Source organism: Sorex araneus, chromosome 6, assembly GCF_027595985.1.
Source record: "Sorex araneus isolate mSorAra2 chromosome 6, mSorAra2.pri, whole genome shotgun sequence".
In the NCBI taxonomy this organism is placed as follows: Eukaryota; Metazoa; Chordata; class Mammalia; order Eulipotyphla; family Soricidae; genus Sorex; species Sorex araneus.
Window position 1 is genome coordinate 102,036,992 of NC_073307.1, and position 15,606 is coordinate 102,052,597.

At 63.1% G+C, this 15,606-nt stretch overlaps 1 protein-coding gene across 1 annotated transcript in view; it reads left to right on the forward strand.

The window, feature by feature from the left end:
- The window catches only part of PDE2A (phosphodiesterase 2A), a 91,549-nt gene that overhangs the window by 22,206 nt on the left and 53,737 nt on the right, over positions 1-15,606 (forward strand). The window contains exon 2 of the mRNA XM_055141444.1: positions 4,402-4,477. Within this exon, the coding sequence (XP_054997419.1) occupies positions 4,402-4,477 (76 nt within the window). The remainder of the gene's footprint in view (positions 1-4,401; positions 4,478-15,606) is intronic.

Consider the following 15,606-nt stretch of genomic DNA (forward strand, 5'->3'; position numbering starts at 1 on the left):
AGATGGATGCATGATTAGGGGCCAGCCCCTGGTAACCTTCCAGGGAACCGACGTTCCATAGTGCAGGAGATGCATGTAACCCAGGGCTCTCAGACCTGGCAGAAAATTAGTACCATCTGGGGTCACAGAACGAAGACAGGAATGTGTGGTATAAGGAAGGGGCTCTACAGGCTGAGTGCTTTGCAGGTGGGAGGTCCCAGGGTCGGTCTCCAGAACCACCAGGAACAACTCCTAAGCAGAGAGCGCGGGCATGGTCCCAAACTAAACAGAAATGGGCCCGTGGTTCCCTTCTCTCTGCAGGGACCTCAGTCAGGGAGACCAGGGGACTCGCCCAAAGGGGCAGGTTGCAGGCCTTACAAACATGCCAGGACCCAGCTTCCATGCCTATACCACTTGGTCCTCGAACCCCAGCCCCCAAATAGTGCCTAGCCAGCAATCCCACCAGGCCAGGCCAAACGTTGCCAGGAGTGACCTCAGGTCCTCCAGAGAGGTCAGATGTGGGAGCCCCAGGCACAGGTCTCTTTAAATGCACCCCCTAACCCCGGGATTCTAACATAACCCAGCACGGAATCACAGGACAGATGGAGAGCTGGGGCCGGGGGCCAGGCACTGACCCAGAGAGAGTTGCGGGGAGTGGAGGAGTCCTAGTGTGGGGATAAAGGGTCCTTCCTGCCAAGGGCAAGGCCTGTTGCCTTCCCACCTTGGGGACCCTCGCCGGCCTCTTCCCAAGGAGGGCCGTGTAGAGAATGTGTGGAAGCCTCTGTCTGATACCAAGTCCTCAAAGAGAGCCATGTGCTTACAGTGTCTGGTGTCCAGCCCCTCACAGGTGGGGCACAGCGGCCTGCCCAGAGTCCCACAGCACGGGGCTGGCAGGGGGAGGCCCCCACCCCCTAGGGAAGGCTTAGCAGCGAGGCAGAATGCCTCTGCCTAAGTTGGAGGGGCCCAGTGCAGGGTCAACATGAAGACGAGAGAGAAACTCACCTCTGGGACACGAGACGATACAGCCAGAGGCTGAGGGCTTGCCTCGGACACGGCTTTATGCTGCACTCCACATGGCCCGCCAAGCTCCGCGAGGAATGGTCCTCGAGCACAGCCAGGTGTGGCACCCCCCACTCTCCCCCAAAGTATCAGTCAAGCCAGAGGGAAAGTACAGCAGTAGGGCATCTGCCTTGCACATGGCTGACCCTGGTTCGAGGGATGGAGTATACCACATATAGTTCGCTGAGCCAGCCAGGAGTGAGTCCTGAGCACGGCTGGGTGTGTGGTCCTCCCCCTCCCCCCAAGCAAACAAACAATCAAAAACTCAACCAAAAAGATCCCAGAACTCTGGCCCTGAAGGCCCAGATCCATGGCTGTAACGGGCATGTCCCAGGCGACTCTGTATCCCCACTCCTTGACCTCTGTCCCAAGTCCAGGACAGAATCCGGCTGGGTCTCGGGATTTCCCAAGCCCCTGGACACTGGACTCAGACGCAGTTCTTACAAGGGCCCCTACACTGGTTACCCCCTTTCTCAGAGAATATTAACACTGCCAATAAAATTAATACTGAAGTGATAGTCCAGCAGGTAGGACGCTCGCCTTGCATGCAGTCGTCCAGGTTAGATCCAGCACCCCAGAGGGCTCCCCCAGGTCCTGACAAGAGGGGTCCTGGAGCACAGAAGCCAGGAGCAAGCTCTGGGCACTACTAGGTGTGGCCCACAAAACAAAATAATAAAGTTTAAGGGGGGAGGAAGGCCCTCTGTGGGCCAGAGCCTTTCTCTTACAAATCTCAGCCCAGGGGATTTCTCTGCAGTGCTCATAAGTAGGGCACAGTGTCCCGAGTCTGACCCCTTCACCTGGCGGGGCTCCCTTGGGACAGGCATACTCTTTGTTCTTCCACAAACTCCCCCACGTCCCACCCCCTTACCCCTGCCACGACTCTCAGGAAAGAGACAGGAAGGGAGACACAGTGGCCAGGTAGATTCTGGGAGGCCTTCTGGAGGAGGTGGGTGGCCCGAGTGGGGCGGGATCTGGAGGACAGCGGGGGTGAGGTGAGGTGCAGAGAGGCCCAGAGGTAAGGAGTCAGTGACCCTCTGCACACAGCGGGATGTTTACATTAAAGGGATGATGGCCAGAGGTCCCACGCTGGAGAAGAAGAGGCTAAAGATGCTGTAGGCCCGAGCGACAGTACAGTGGGTAGGGCAGTTGCCTTGCATTCGGCACAGCACCCCAGATGGCCCCCTGAGCCTGCCAGGAGTAAGCCCTGAGCACTGCCAGGTGTGGCCCCCGCACGAGACAAAATAAATAAAAATAGCAGGTTCTGCACATGGGGGTTGGGGGCTGGCAGCCTCATTGCGTTGGTGGTGGGGAGTCACCAGAACCACGAGCATCCCCCCTGCTCTGGAGAGAGACAGGCTGACGCAGGAGCCTCCCCCTGCACAGGGGACACAGCCAGGACATGGCCCAGCCGGGATGCCAGGTGCCTGGACTGTGTCCAGAGCTGGGATGGGTGACTCAATGTTGAGGAAGTCATTCCCCAAGGAGAAAGCACCCAGATGAATCAGCCTGGTGGTGGGGACGCTGGGAGGAGAGGGGCCCACTGAGTCACACTGGGGGGTTAGAGGGAGAGAGATAGACAGAGACAGAGAGACAGAGACAGACAGAGACAGAGAGACAGACAGAGGGAGAGAGAGGGGTAGGAAGAGAGGGAGAGAGAGACAGACAATGTGATAGAGATAGAGGGAGAGAGAAAGGGAGAGAGACAGATACAGAGAGACAGAGACGGGGGGGAGAGGGAGTAAAAGGGAGAGAGAGAGACAGAGAGGGACAGAGAGATATGGAGAGACAGAGAGGGACAGAGAGAGACAGAGGTAGAGGGAGAAAGAGATAGGCAGAGGAGAGAGGGAGAGATAGATGGACAGAAAAGGATAGACGGGGAGAGAGAGGAGAGAGGAAGAAGAGAGGAGAGAGAGGGAGGGAGAGAGAGGAGAGAGAGAGAGGAGAAAGAGAGAGAGGAGAAAGAGAGGAGAGAGAGGGAGAGAGAGAGAGGAGAAAGAGAGGAGAGAGAGGAGAAAGAGAGGAGAGAGAGAGGGAGAGAGAGACAGAGAGACAGAGAGACAGAGAGACAGAGCCCTCCTTTCCAGGACAGTAGGATGAACATAGGGTACGTACACACGGCAAGACTGTGTCAGGGTCCCTGGCTGCCCTCCCACATCGTAGGGTTGGGCTCTTCCGCAGTTCTGGGTGGGAGAGGGGAAACTGAGGCCCAGAAATTTGAAGAGAATCCAGCCAAGGTCACGCAGCAGGTCTCCAGCCTGGACCCACGCTAGCTCTCCCTCCCGTCCAGACGCTTCCCGTGACTCCTAGCACGCCTGGCCGAGTCTGGGGGCCTGCGGGGGGCGTCCAGGCCCCCAAGCTTATCCCCGGGACCCCCTCGCCAGCCCCCCAAGGCCAGGCCGACCGCAAACAGGGTCGCGGCGCGCTGCGGTGCGCGGACAGCAGGGGGCGCAGGAGCGTCACGGCTGCCGCAGGAGCCCGAGCCCGAGGCGGCTCTGCAGAGAACTGCGCGCCGGGCGCGGGTCCGCCCGCGGCGCTGCGCCCCGGGGCCCTGAGCCTGCCCCGCCGGCGCTCCCCGGGCACTTCCGCACGCAGCTGCGGGTCCGGCGCGGCGGGCCCGGGGCTCCTGCCCGCACGCGGGAGCGGGCGCCCGTCCGGCAGCGCCCGGGGCCCGGCGCGCACGTGCCAGCGCGCGTTTTAGCAATTGACCCCAGCAACTGTCCGTCCCGGCGCGACCCCGCAGAACTTCCCCGACTTCCACACCCTTGAAAAAATACAACCTCCGTGTGGAGGAGCGAACCCAGGGCTCCCCGCGTCATCTCGGCGGGCCCGTCCTCCCTCTTTCCCCGCCGGTCCCCAGCCCCACCCGCGCCCGGGGCTGGTCTCTGCCCTCAGGCTCTTAGCGTGGCCCCAGGGCTAAGAGGGCACGGTGGGCACCGGCAATGAGGGCCGTGATCAGAGCCGAGAGGGCCCCCTGCGAGGTTAGCGACAGGAGTGACCAAGGGGCTACCTGGCGGGACTCCGGAAAGAGGAGCAGCTGGAGGACACTGGAGAGGGGCGAGAGGATGGAGCGGGAGCCGGTGGGGTGGGGGCATCGGGGTCCCCGAGGAGCGGGGCGAGTCCCCGGCGGCGGGCCGGGGGCGGGGCCAGGGCGGGGAGGGGCGGGGCCCGGGCTGGTGTGGGCGGGGCCGGGGCGGGGCCGGGGCGGGCCGGGGCGGGGCCGGCCACTCTCCCGCGGACCCGGCGGAGCGGCTGCGGACGCGCTGACCGCGCGCGGCGGCCGGAGCGGCGGGCGGACGGGCGGGCGGCTGCGAGCATGGTCCTGGTGCTGCACCACATCCTCATCGCTGTTGTCCAATTCCTCAGGCGGGGCCAGCAGGTCTTCCTCAAGCCGGACGAGCCGCCGCCGCCGCCGCCGCAGCCATGCGCCGACAGCTTGCAGGTAGGGGGGCCCCCCCCCGGCCGCGCACCGGAGCGCGCCCTCGCCGGCTCCAAGGGCCCCCTCTCCCCGGGTTCGGCAGTGGGGACCCCTCCCCTAGCTGGGGAAAGCCCCCGCTGCTGGGATTTCAGCCCGGACGCCCCTCCACCCCGTCCGGTTCCCTGCCGGACCCCTTCACCTCCCACCTTCTCTCCCTCCCTCCGGTAGGAAGGTCCCGAGTCCCCTCTCATCTGGTCTTTCCCTCTGTTTCTCTGGGGGCGTGGGGGTCTCGCTTTATTGCTTGGTTTCTCTGTCTGTCTGTCTGTCCGTCCATCCGTCTGTCCGTCCATATCTCCTTTGGACTCTTGCCCACGTGCCCACCTCCTCTCATCTAGGTTTCTAGTTTTGTTCCAGGGTCTTCCCCTTCCCCTCATCCCCGGCTGTGCGTTGGCCTGGACAGAGGCAGGCTGAGAGGGGCGGGTTGGTGCCCGCGGGCAGGGCACCATCTGGGTGCTAGTTAAAGGGTTAACCACGGGGGGGGGGCAGGGAAGAGGCGTGTGGGGACCGCGCCCCCCATAAGATGGGGCCATAAGGTAGAGCCCCTCATCTCTGCTGTGCTGCTTTGGGCCCGGCTTTGGGGAGCCGAGGTGAGGGGGGCAGACAGCAACCTGGCTTGTGTCACCTGAGGGGCGGTGTGCGTGGTGGGGGTGTCAGGGGTGTGTGTCTGTGAGGACAGGGTGGGTGGCATGTGTGGGGCGTGTGCTGTGTGTTGTGTCACGGAGTGGGGCCTTACCACAGAGAGCAGAAGTGTTTGGGGGGAGCGCGGCGACGGAGCTGCTGGAAAGGCTGTGAGGCGTGTGGAGTGTCATGTGTGTAGGCAACCTGTGTGGTTGTGCCGGGCCAGCTTGCTCGGGGGACTGTGTGTGTGCGGGGGGCGGGGGGGGGTTTGTGTGTTCTTGGCTGCTGTGTTACTGGGCAGGAGGCACTAGAGGGGGCTGACGGAAGCTTCTGTGGGATGTCTTGGCCACGGGGAGTGGGGGTGAGGGGAGCCCTCTCTACCCAAGCCAGAGGCTCCGAGCTGCGTGGTGGCGGGTGTGTCCAAGGTGCCACCTGGGGTCCAGAGCAGCTCCTCCAAGTGTGTGTGCGCCTGTGTGGGGGAAGAGGACAGAATGTGCCACCAGCGTGTGACATCTCAGTGTGATGTTCGCTGAGCACAGTCTCTCCACAGCCTGTGCCTCTGTGTCTGGGTGGCGCACGCGTGTGCACATGTGTGTTTGTGTGTGTGTGCGTGCGCGTGCGCGTGTGCATGGAATGACATCAGCTACGTGCGTCTGCAGCCGGGATGTGAGTGTGGAGTGTGAGGGCCCATGGTGGGAGGCAGGTGTGAGTGTGGTGCGGGCTGGGTGTGTGATCTGGGTGACTTTTCTGTATGACATGTGGATTGTGTGGTCCTTCCTGTGTGCGGGAGTTGGCTGACGGTTGCCTGTGAGTTCAGGGTGCATGTGGGGTGAGCACTACTGGGGCTGGGGAATGTGCCACCGGGGTGAGAGTTTGTTCAGGAGGAGAGTGGGGAGAGGAACGAGGTATGTGGTGGGGGGTGGATACAGCTGGTTTGTCCCATTGATGCAGCCTAGGGCCACGTGTTTGCTGGCAGGACTTAGCGGCCCTCCTGTCCTTGTTTCACTTCCAGTCAGGTCCCCAGAGATGCCCAGTGACGTTCTCCCGTGACCCCTCAGGCCCGGGCCACTCTCCCCTTTGCCCTTCATCTCCCTTGCTTTGACCAAGGCCTTTGTCTGGCGTTTCCGGCGGCGCAGGCACTGGACAGGCGGGCGGCGGGTGATGTCGTGAACCAGGAACCTTTGTTTTTTTCCTTCCAGCCTGTCTCGTGTCGGGGGGCCGGGGCTTGGCGGGGGTGGAGAGAGGATGCACATGTCCCAGGGTCACTATGTTTGTTGTCACCTCTTAGTGCTCCACGGAGGGGAGGGGTCTGGAGTGGTACCCCGTGGGCCCCTTTTCCGTGCTGGAGCCATTTGGGCTGGGCTGGGAGTTGGGTGCATTTGCCAACCATGTGGTTTTGTTGGTTTCATTGTTTTATTGTTTTTTTGGGGGGGTGGGGTAGTGACATACTCAGTGATGCGCTGGGATTTCTCCTGGCTCTACATTCAGGAAATACTTCTGGCGGTGCTCAGGGAAACAGATGGGATGCCAGGGATGGAACCCAGGATAGCCGCATGCAAGGCGAGTGCCCTACCTGCGGTACTATCACCCCAGCCCCGACAGTCACGTTTCTTGCTCCATGAGTGGCCCAGTGTCCTTCCCGGCTCCTGGCTCCCCCAGGACTGCTAAGAAGTCAGCAGTGCCCCCTTTTTCAGACTGGCTAGCCCCCCTTCTCTGTGCCTGAAGGCAACCAGAAGATCCTAAGCCTGGCTCCCCCTGGGTGTCCCGAACTGATGGGGTGAGGACGACTTGGGGTCTCTCTCATCTTGGGGAGGTGCCAGGTCACATACTCTAAACAAACCGGGAAGTGACCTTAGCAGGCGGGTGACCTCCCAGCAAGGAGTCTGGACTGAGGCCTGAAGGCACAGACTTACACGGGGCACGGGGCTTGAGCCGGCTGCCTCAGCTTCATGTTCCAGAAGGTTCTCTGGAGAGTGAATCATCTTGAGCTGGGTGTTGAAGGCGGGGAGAGGTGGTTTGGTGGGCCTGGGACTGTGGGATTCTGGCCCCTGTGAGACAGGGATCTGGGGGAAGCTGTTCCTTCCCCAGCAGCACTGAGTGGCCTCAACGCTGCCCCCCCGCCACCTCCGCCGGCCTTCATTCCCTTTTCTCATCTTGCTATCTTCGACTGGGATCAGTGTCCTTCTTGTCGCCACCATCCCCATCTCTGAGACAGCTCTTTTCAAATTCCATGTCCTTTCGCAAATGTCTCATTAATCAGATGAGCACATTCCGTGGGCTGAAAGCCACCGGTCCTGGCATCGTTTTGAGCGTGGGGTCGTGGCCATAGGCAAACAGGCTTCCTGGGGTGCTCCCAATGGTGTCCTCCGACCCAGGTCCTGGGCAGATGGCTCTCCCTGCTGTGTGACGCTCCCCCTGCCCCACGCATGTCCCACCTGATCTTGTGGGACATGAGAGCTTGTGCCACAAGTCCACCTCCTGTGAGAGCCGACAGCCTCCACCTGGGCTCTCTCGCTTCAGATGCTCAGATCTGCCCAGTTGTCCCTAACTCCAGAGGGTCGGTGGCATCTAAGCAAGTGGAGGAGACGTAGGATCACCAGGTCTTTCGTTTGTTTGTTTTTGTTTGGGGGCTGCACCTGGCAGTGCTCAGGCCAACTCCTGGCTCTGTGCTCAGGATCACTCCTGTTGGGGCTCAGGGAACCATAGAGGGTGCTGGGGATTGAACCTGGGTCGGTTGCATGCAGGCAGATGCCCTTCCCCCTGCAGTATCACTCCAGCACCTCTGATCTTTCGCTTTAATTAATTTATTTGCGAGGGTGGGGGTTTGGGGCTACATCCAGTGGTTACTCCCTGCTTTATGCTCGGGGGATTATGTAGGGCTGGGGTTGCCCCCAAGCCTCCTGCATGGTAGGCAGAAGCTCCGCCCGGGGACTGTCTTCCCTGGCCCACACTCTCTCTCTGGCCCTTCCTTTCATCAACACCACCAGGAACCCGAGGTCAGGCGGCGTGAAAGTGAGGTGGCAGGCTGGCTCCCGGAGGCTGGGCTGGGCTCCGGCCCCAGCACCGCGCTGCTCCCTGGCTGGCCTCCTCGCTGCCTGTGGCGGGGAAACCATTATTAATGACCCCCCTGGCAAGGAGACAGGAAATGCTTCCCAGCTCCTGCTGGGGGCCTGCTCCCTGCCAGCACTCACCCGGCCTGGCCCACAGTGGGTACGACGGGCTCCCCGTCCTGCCCAGGCTTCACTCTTCCTTCTCCTCTCCCGTCTCCCTGTCCCCAGGACAAGAAGGAACCGAGGGGACGGAGCGACAGCACAGTAGGGAGGGCACTTGCCTTGTAGGTGTAGGACCTGGGTTTGATCTCCGGCATCCCAGATGGTCCCCCAATCTCTGCCAGGAGTGATCCCTGAGCACCGCCGGGCATGCCCCCCCTAAAAAATGATTTGTTCCCTCCCCCCCAAGTTGGAGCACAGTGCCTCTGTGCTATGGCAGGTGGGCAGGTGCTGGGGCGGCTCGGACTGCTGGCCAATACGAAAACGGTGGGAGAGTGTGGCCGGGGGCCGAGCTGGGGCAGAGCAGGACGTTTCAGAGCAGACGGAGGGGTAAGTTCGGGAGCTCCCGGGAGGAAACTTCTCTGAACAGGGAGCTACGAGCTGGAGCAGGAAAGACTGGACGGAGAGAGGAGAAGGGGCAACTGTGTGAGCAGCTGGGCACAGGGGGCTGGTGCTTCTGGTGTGAGCCCCCGGGGTGGGGTCTGGATCCTGGTGGGGGTGGCTGAATGGCGGGGGTGGGTCGGGGGTGGGGCAGGAGGTGCCGCATCAAGAGAACAGGCTGGTCGGGCAGATGGCACAGGGCTTAGAGGCTGGGCGAAGCGTGGGCAGGCCCCCCAGGTGAGTGGGCTCAGGGCCACTGTTTGCAGGGCCCTGTCTGCGAGGAAGTCCCCTAGGAGGCTGGGTGGTCCTGACAAGGGTGATGAGGTGGGCGGGCCAGGATGGGGGGCTGGTGCCTGCCTGCCGTAGAGGTGGAGGGAGAGGGTGCTACTGGCCGCCCAGGCAGCCATGTGGGGGAGACAAGGCGAGGGCCCTAGGTCTCAGGAAGGCCTCCTGGGGGTCCCCAACCCCGGGATAACAGACCAGCAGTCCCACAGGCCACCCCAGCACCCCGCCCACGCAGTTTCCTCTGGAACGGGGACTAGGGGGTAAGGAGACTGGGGCTCTGCCCTGGGCAGTCTTCAGAATTCAAAAATGAAAGCAATCTGTGAAATGTGATCTTTAATAAAATTCACTGGGGGGGAAAAAAGCATGTTGCGCACATTCCAAAATGAGTTAAAATGTAAATTTATGAAAATGTTCAGCAGACATGATGATGCTAGTATCAGTCAGAGGCCGTAGCCCTTCCCGCCACGCTGGCAGCCGCCTCCCTCTCACCTGGACGTCGCAGTTGCTGGGGCACCCTCCATGCCCGCCCCTCCCCAGTCATGGCCTCTTGTGGCAGGCTGGCAGGGTGTTTGGCACTCTGTCCTCACTCGGCAGGAGTCGGTCCCTGCATGCATGTGCACACGCACGCAGATACATACACACCCAACCATATATCCACGTGCACACGCATGCATACATACACACATACACATACACACACGTGCTCATGCACACACATGCACACACATGCATACACACACGTGCGTGTGTGCACATGCACACACACGTGCGTGTGCGCACATGCACACACACATACACGCACACACAGAAACACACACACACCCCATCTATGCTGGCCTTCCTGGGGGGGCTAGTACAGGCCAGTGAGGAAGTTGTAGCAGTCGAGGGTGCGAGTTGGAGAGCCGGTTTCCAGGCCTCCTGGGCTGGGGGCAGGAGGGGCAGGGGAGGGACAGTGAGGGGAGTGAGCAAAAGTGGAAAGAGCAGCATGACCCCCATGTGGACGCGAGTGTTTCTCAGCGTTGCTCCATTTCCGCTCACCAGGGCGCCCGGCTCGCAGTCTGGGGGCGGGATTGCAGTGGGTCCCACACTAGGGCTTCTTGCTCAAACCCCTTCCTGGGCTGCACTTTCTCACCTCGCAGAGGAGGAAGTTCAGTTTGTGTTCCCAGAGGTGGCAACACTGTGCTGTGTCGGACAGGGTGCTGTGCTGGGGTCCGCGCGAGAGGGGCTGGGGGCGGGGCGGGCTGGGTGCTGTGATTCCAACAGTCTGTGACTTTAAGATGCTGAGGCATCAGCAGCCAAAGACGTTCTGTGAATCCAGGATTCTAGGATTTGATGGTTTGATGATTCAATGATTCTAAATGGGGCTGCTGGGAAGAGCTGCACCACCTGCCTTGTTAATGTCAGTGCTCGGTTATTAAAAACATAACGAGAGGCAATGGAGACAGATAGTGGGGAATACAAGGCCCCCCGCACCACGCGGGGAGTGGGGGAGGGGCCGGGACCCGCCCCGAGCTCCTGGCAGGGTCCCCTGCTTCCAGGGAAGAGCCCTGCCCACTCACCCCTCCTTCCCCCAAAGCCTGGCCTGAGGGGGGAAAACAGGACGCCAGCGCTTCCTGCAGGGACAAGGAAACGCGTGGACGAGCCCCGCTCACTGGGGCAGGAGCCCGATGGGTGGAGGCGTGGACAGACCCCGCTGGAGTCCTCCGCAGCCCTGGCGTCTGCAGCAGAGGGGCAGGGACCCTCAGTGGGAAGGGCTGCGGGAAGGGGGTCAGACCAGAAGGCCTGGGGCCCGGCTGAGCAGGTGCCCTCCTTGCCAGCCTGCCTGAGGCTGCTTGTTTGCCCCCTGCTGGGTGCCAAGGGTGGGAGCTGGGTCGGGGGGGCACGTGGGGGCAAAGAGTCGCTGGTCCGTGTCTCCTGTGCCCTCTCCCTGCCCACCTGCTGGCCTCCAGTCTTGGGTCCTGGCCCCTCGTTGACAGGGGGTTGCCTGTGGCCCCCAGCAGGGTCAGCAGGACAAAGTCTCGTGATGAGGACAAACTGCTGTGCCCCAGGGTGCCCCTGGAAGCCAGAGGCCTGGCCCAGTGGCCACAAAGCCGGGGGGGGGTCACAGGGCTCCCCCTCCTGCAGTGCCCCCTTTCCCCCCTGAGCCCCTAGGGGTCAGACCTCTTCTCTGCACTCCTCTCCCCCACCCACACCACAACCCACACCCCAGCCCACTCCCCCAGCCCATCACTAATCCACACCCCACCCGAACCCACCCAACCCACTTTGGGCCTACCTCACACCCCCCACCCACACTCCCCACACCCTCACTCTCTACCCCTGCCCTGCATCCGCCAACTCCGCTGGGCACCTGGGCTCTGTGGTCATCCGGTGGCCCCTTCTGCTTCACCGCCCACAGCCTCTGTCCCCACCCCGGCACAGCTGCCCTGCTCCACACCCAGGGCTCACCAGGCACCACTGCCGAGGCACAGACACACAGTCCCTCCACAGTCCCTGAGAGAACTTCCCTCTGCAGTGAGCAGCCCCCCAGCCCCCACCGCATCGTTCCCCGCCTCCCCCCCTCTGTGGCCGACTCCATCCGCTGTGACCCGAGTCCCGGAGACCTCCTGGAGTGTCACCTCCTCCAGCACCAGACCAGGAGGGGCTCGGCATCCTGTGACGGGCGGGCGGGCGAGCCAGGAGGTCCCCAGAGGGCGGTGGACAATGAGAGGCGGTGACAGATGAGACACGGCGTCTCCCCCTCCGCTCCACCCTGCCCTGATCCTGGCCGCCCGCCGTGGGCATCGTCCGGGCCTGGGCTCCTGCTCTCGCAGATTCCAGTCTCAGGCAGGCGCTGGGCCCCCCGCAGGGTGCTGGCTGAGTCCGGGGTCTCTGGGAGGGGAGAGTGGGCGAGTGCTTCACAGGGAGGCTGGCCGGGACGGGGAGCCCCTCTCTCCATGCTCCCCACATTCCAGCAGGTGGTGGAGAGGCCCGAGGGGCAGCTGGAAAATCGTGAAAGTGGGGGGCCGCCCCCCAGGGCCCTGCAGTGGGTGGCCCCGCTGGAGGTAGGAAAAGAAAAGCCAGGCTTGGTGGTGGGGTGAGGAGGGACAGGCCTGGGACAAAAGGGACAGCCCCGGGGTCAGGTACTTATCTGCACCCGCGTCACATCCTGTCCGGACTCTCGGTCAGTGGGGCCACAGCACAGAGGGAAGGAGCCGGAGGGAACCCATGTCCAGGGCACACACCAGCACACACTCAGGGCCCGCACTGGAGGCCCAAGTCCCCCGGGAGACGGCCACTTCCAGACCCCCCCGCGGTGGCACTCGGGCCCAGCTGCAGGCCAGGCTGAGCAGGGCCATGACACCAGCACCCAGGGACACGTGGCCCACCAGACATAGGCATGTACGCCAGGTGCGGTCCTGCCACCCTCTCCCGACCCCACGGCCCCCGAGGGCACGGGCAGGCGTCCAGGGTAGGGTGAGCAAGGGGGGCCGCCAGGCCGGGAACCCAGACACCACTGGCCGCCTGCATGCCGCCCGCAGTCCCCAGTGCCCGAGACTGTTTATTTCCTAGCAGCGGGCAAGGGAGTTGCATCCCCCTCCCCTCCCCACCACCCGCTTCCAACGCTGCCAAATCAAATCAGCCCCTGCGTCCGCGCCAGGCTGGCATGGCGGCCAGCAGCTGATGGGCACCGAGCCAGGCTCAGAATATCCTGCCGCCTGTGCCTGTCCGAGTCGGGTGCGCCTGTGTTGGGGGCTGGGGGGCGGGGAAGGGTGGCCGGCTTGAGAGGGACGGGCTTGGGGGCTGGCAGCCTGCGTCCTGGGCGCCCCGAGAACAGAGAGGGGTTCCGGCCACATCTTCCCGTGCCAGAAGCTGCGGGTGCTGCTGGGCCGGGGGTCCCGCTGGAGCTGAGGACAGGGCGGCAGGCGGGGTGCACACTGGGGTCCCATTTATAGGAACCCCGGCTGAGAGCCTAACACCAGGACTGAGCGGGGCTCTGACAGGACCCCCAAGCCCCGTTTTCTAGGGTGGGGAAGTGAGCGGCCCTAAGTGAGGTCCCTTGAAGAGATACAGAAGTGGAGGAGAGGGCCTCGGAAGAGGCGAACACCAGGTAGTTTGCACGCCATCGGAACCTGGAGCAAGGAGGGAGTGTGCAGAGAGAGGAGGGTGCAACAGGCAGGGCTTCCTGGAGGAGGTGGCCTTTGCTCGGTGTGTGTGTTGGGGGGAGCAGGGGCACACAAGAAGCCTGGGCCATGCTGGTGGGGGTGGGCGGGAGGGGAGAAGGTGAGCCGGCCTGCCTCAGCCCCCGACCTTCTTGTCTCTGCAGCTGGCCCGGACCTCCTTGGCAGGGAGCCAGAGCACCCTAGGAGCAGAGATGGTCGCCTGGAGGTGAGAGTTCAGGGGGGGCTGGGTGGGCATGGAGGGGTGGGGGCGCAGACTGGGGGTCAGTCTGAGCATGGCCCCCACCCCCGGGAGGCCCGGGAGGCTAGAGCTGAATCCCAGCCCACACCAGCCCCTTTGCCCTCCCCCTGTTCCTCCCGCAGAGCCCCTCCGCCCTGACCCGGACTTGGGAATCATCTCAGACCCCCTCCCCGCTCTCCTGCTCTCCTCTGCCCTGAGCACTCCTTCCCAGAGTGCTCCCTGGCTGTCTGCTCCCAGGGCTCCAGGCGGCTGTCCCGAGCATGTAGCAGCTTGACCCTCTCCTATGCTCAGTCCTCTCCCATGCTCCCCGTCCCCCTGCCTGACTGCCCAGAACCTCTCCTTGGCACCTCTTTCCTGAGTTATCCTTCTGGGCTCTGCTCTAGCCTCTCCTCCTCCAGGAAGCCCTCCCTGCTCCCTGCTCTGAACTCTTCTCCTCCATGGGAACTCTGCTGCCGACAGCACTCACTCTGTGCTCCATGACACGCCTCTGCCTGGTCTTTAGGGGCGGTGGGGAGGCCACCACCTGATGCGGCCTGGAAGTGATGCTGGGGCGAGGGGCAGGGCTTTCCCTGAGCGATGCTCTGCCTGTGGGCCATGTGGTGACGCCCGCCCCCCCCCCCGCTCATGGACCGTCTCGCCGGTGTCCGGCGCGTGCCTCTTTCTTCCTTGGTCGTCCTCAGTCGCGGACGCAGGCTCAGAGGGTGTGTTCCCCTAGATTTTGGGGGGTGCTGCCTTCAGCCCCGACGTGCCTGCAGGGTGCCTCCGAGCAGTGCTCAGCTCTTGGATGGGCCTCAGGCAGCAGAAAGGGGGTGGGCTGGAGGTAGTGACGAGTGTGCACGAAGACGGAGTTTGGGGGGCCAGGAGGGTAGCGCAGCGTGTGGAGTGCCTTCCCTGCCTGCGTTGACCCCGTTCCGTCCTCAGCACCCCCAGGAGTAGTTGCTGAGTGCAGAGTCAGGAGTAAGCCCTGAGCCCTGCCAGGTGTGCCCCCCCCCAAGAGAAGAATCGGATGCTGTTTGTGTGTGTGGGAGACAGACAGACGGACAGAATGGTGTGACTGGAGCAGGCAGCAGGAAGACCAGCGTGAGGAAGGGTCCGGACCCACGCCCCTTCCCCCTGGAGCCCCCTCCCACCTCCCTGTGCGCGCGCAAGGCTGGTGTCCTCTGACATTTGGGGACCGGGGGCCCGTGGGACTCGCAGTGAGTGAAGCCGGGCCGAGCTGAGAGCGTGTCCAGACGCATCTAGCGCCCGAGCCACTTTCTGCACCCTTGGGCCAGAGTGGGGGAAGGAAGACGCCCCCACACAGGGTCCACGGGGCTGGGGAGGGAGGGAGAGCGGGGCAGGGCCTAGCAGGTCTTCATTTATTGCCCTGGCATTCCCCGGGGGGTGGGGCTCCTCTGACTGGGACAGATGGCCGTCCTGGGAGCCAGCAAAGGCAGGGTCTGCCTCCCCTCCCCCGGGGAGAGGGCTTTGGAGCAGCTGGACCCCTGCCAAGGGGCGCTGGGCCTCCGGCTCCTGGCTTAGGTCTCAGCCACAGTGCCCTGGCCGGGGCCTTCCTCAGTACAAGGTCAAGTTCTTCTGCTCCGGCCCCCCAGGCTGGCCGCTCCCTAGCCCCTCTCTCGCTTCTTTCCCCATCTTCCCTCTGAGCCAGTGCCTGGCTTCCTCCTCCCTCAGCTGAGGAGGGCCAGGAGTCCTTCAGCTCCTCCCTGGCCCCTATCCTGGCCCACCCCTAAGATGCCAGGGGTCTGCCCAGCTTCCTGGAGAGCTGCTGTGTTTGGGGGCTCAGTGGGGTTTCCTGGAGGTGAGCAGGGAGAGACTTGAGGGCAGTGCTTCCCAAGTGGGTGGTCTGCTCCCCTGGGTGAGGGGTTGTGGGGAGAGGGGTGGACAAGGACAGGAATGATCCAGGCAGGGCCGATAGTAGCCTTGGGGGGCAAGGGTGGGGGCTTCCTGTTTATTCCCTTAAAGGAATACACAAGGGAGGCACTGAGCGGTTTTTCTTCTGTAAAGGGGGTGCAGGTCGGATCAGTTTGGAGACCTCTGCCCTAGGGGCTTCCCAGACTTAGAGGGGCATCTGGAGGGGAGCAGGGGAGAGGGTCCCACTGAGGGGCTGGCAGGCAGCGCAGTGTCATCTGTGGAGAGATG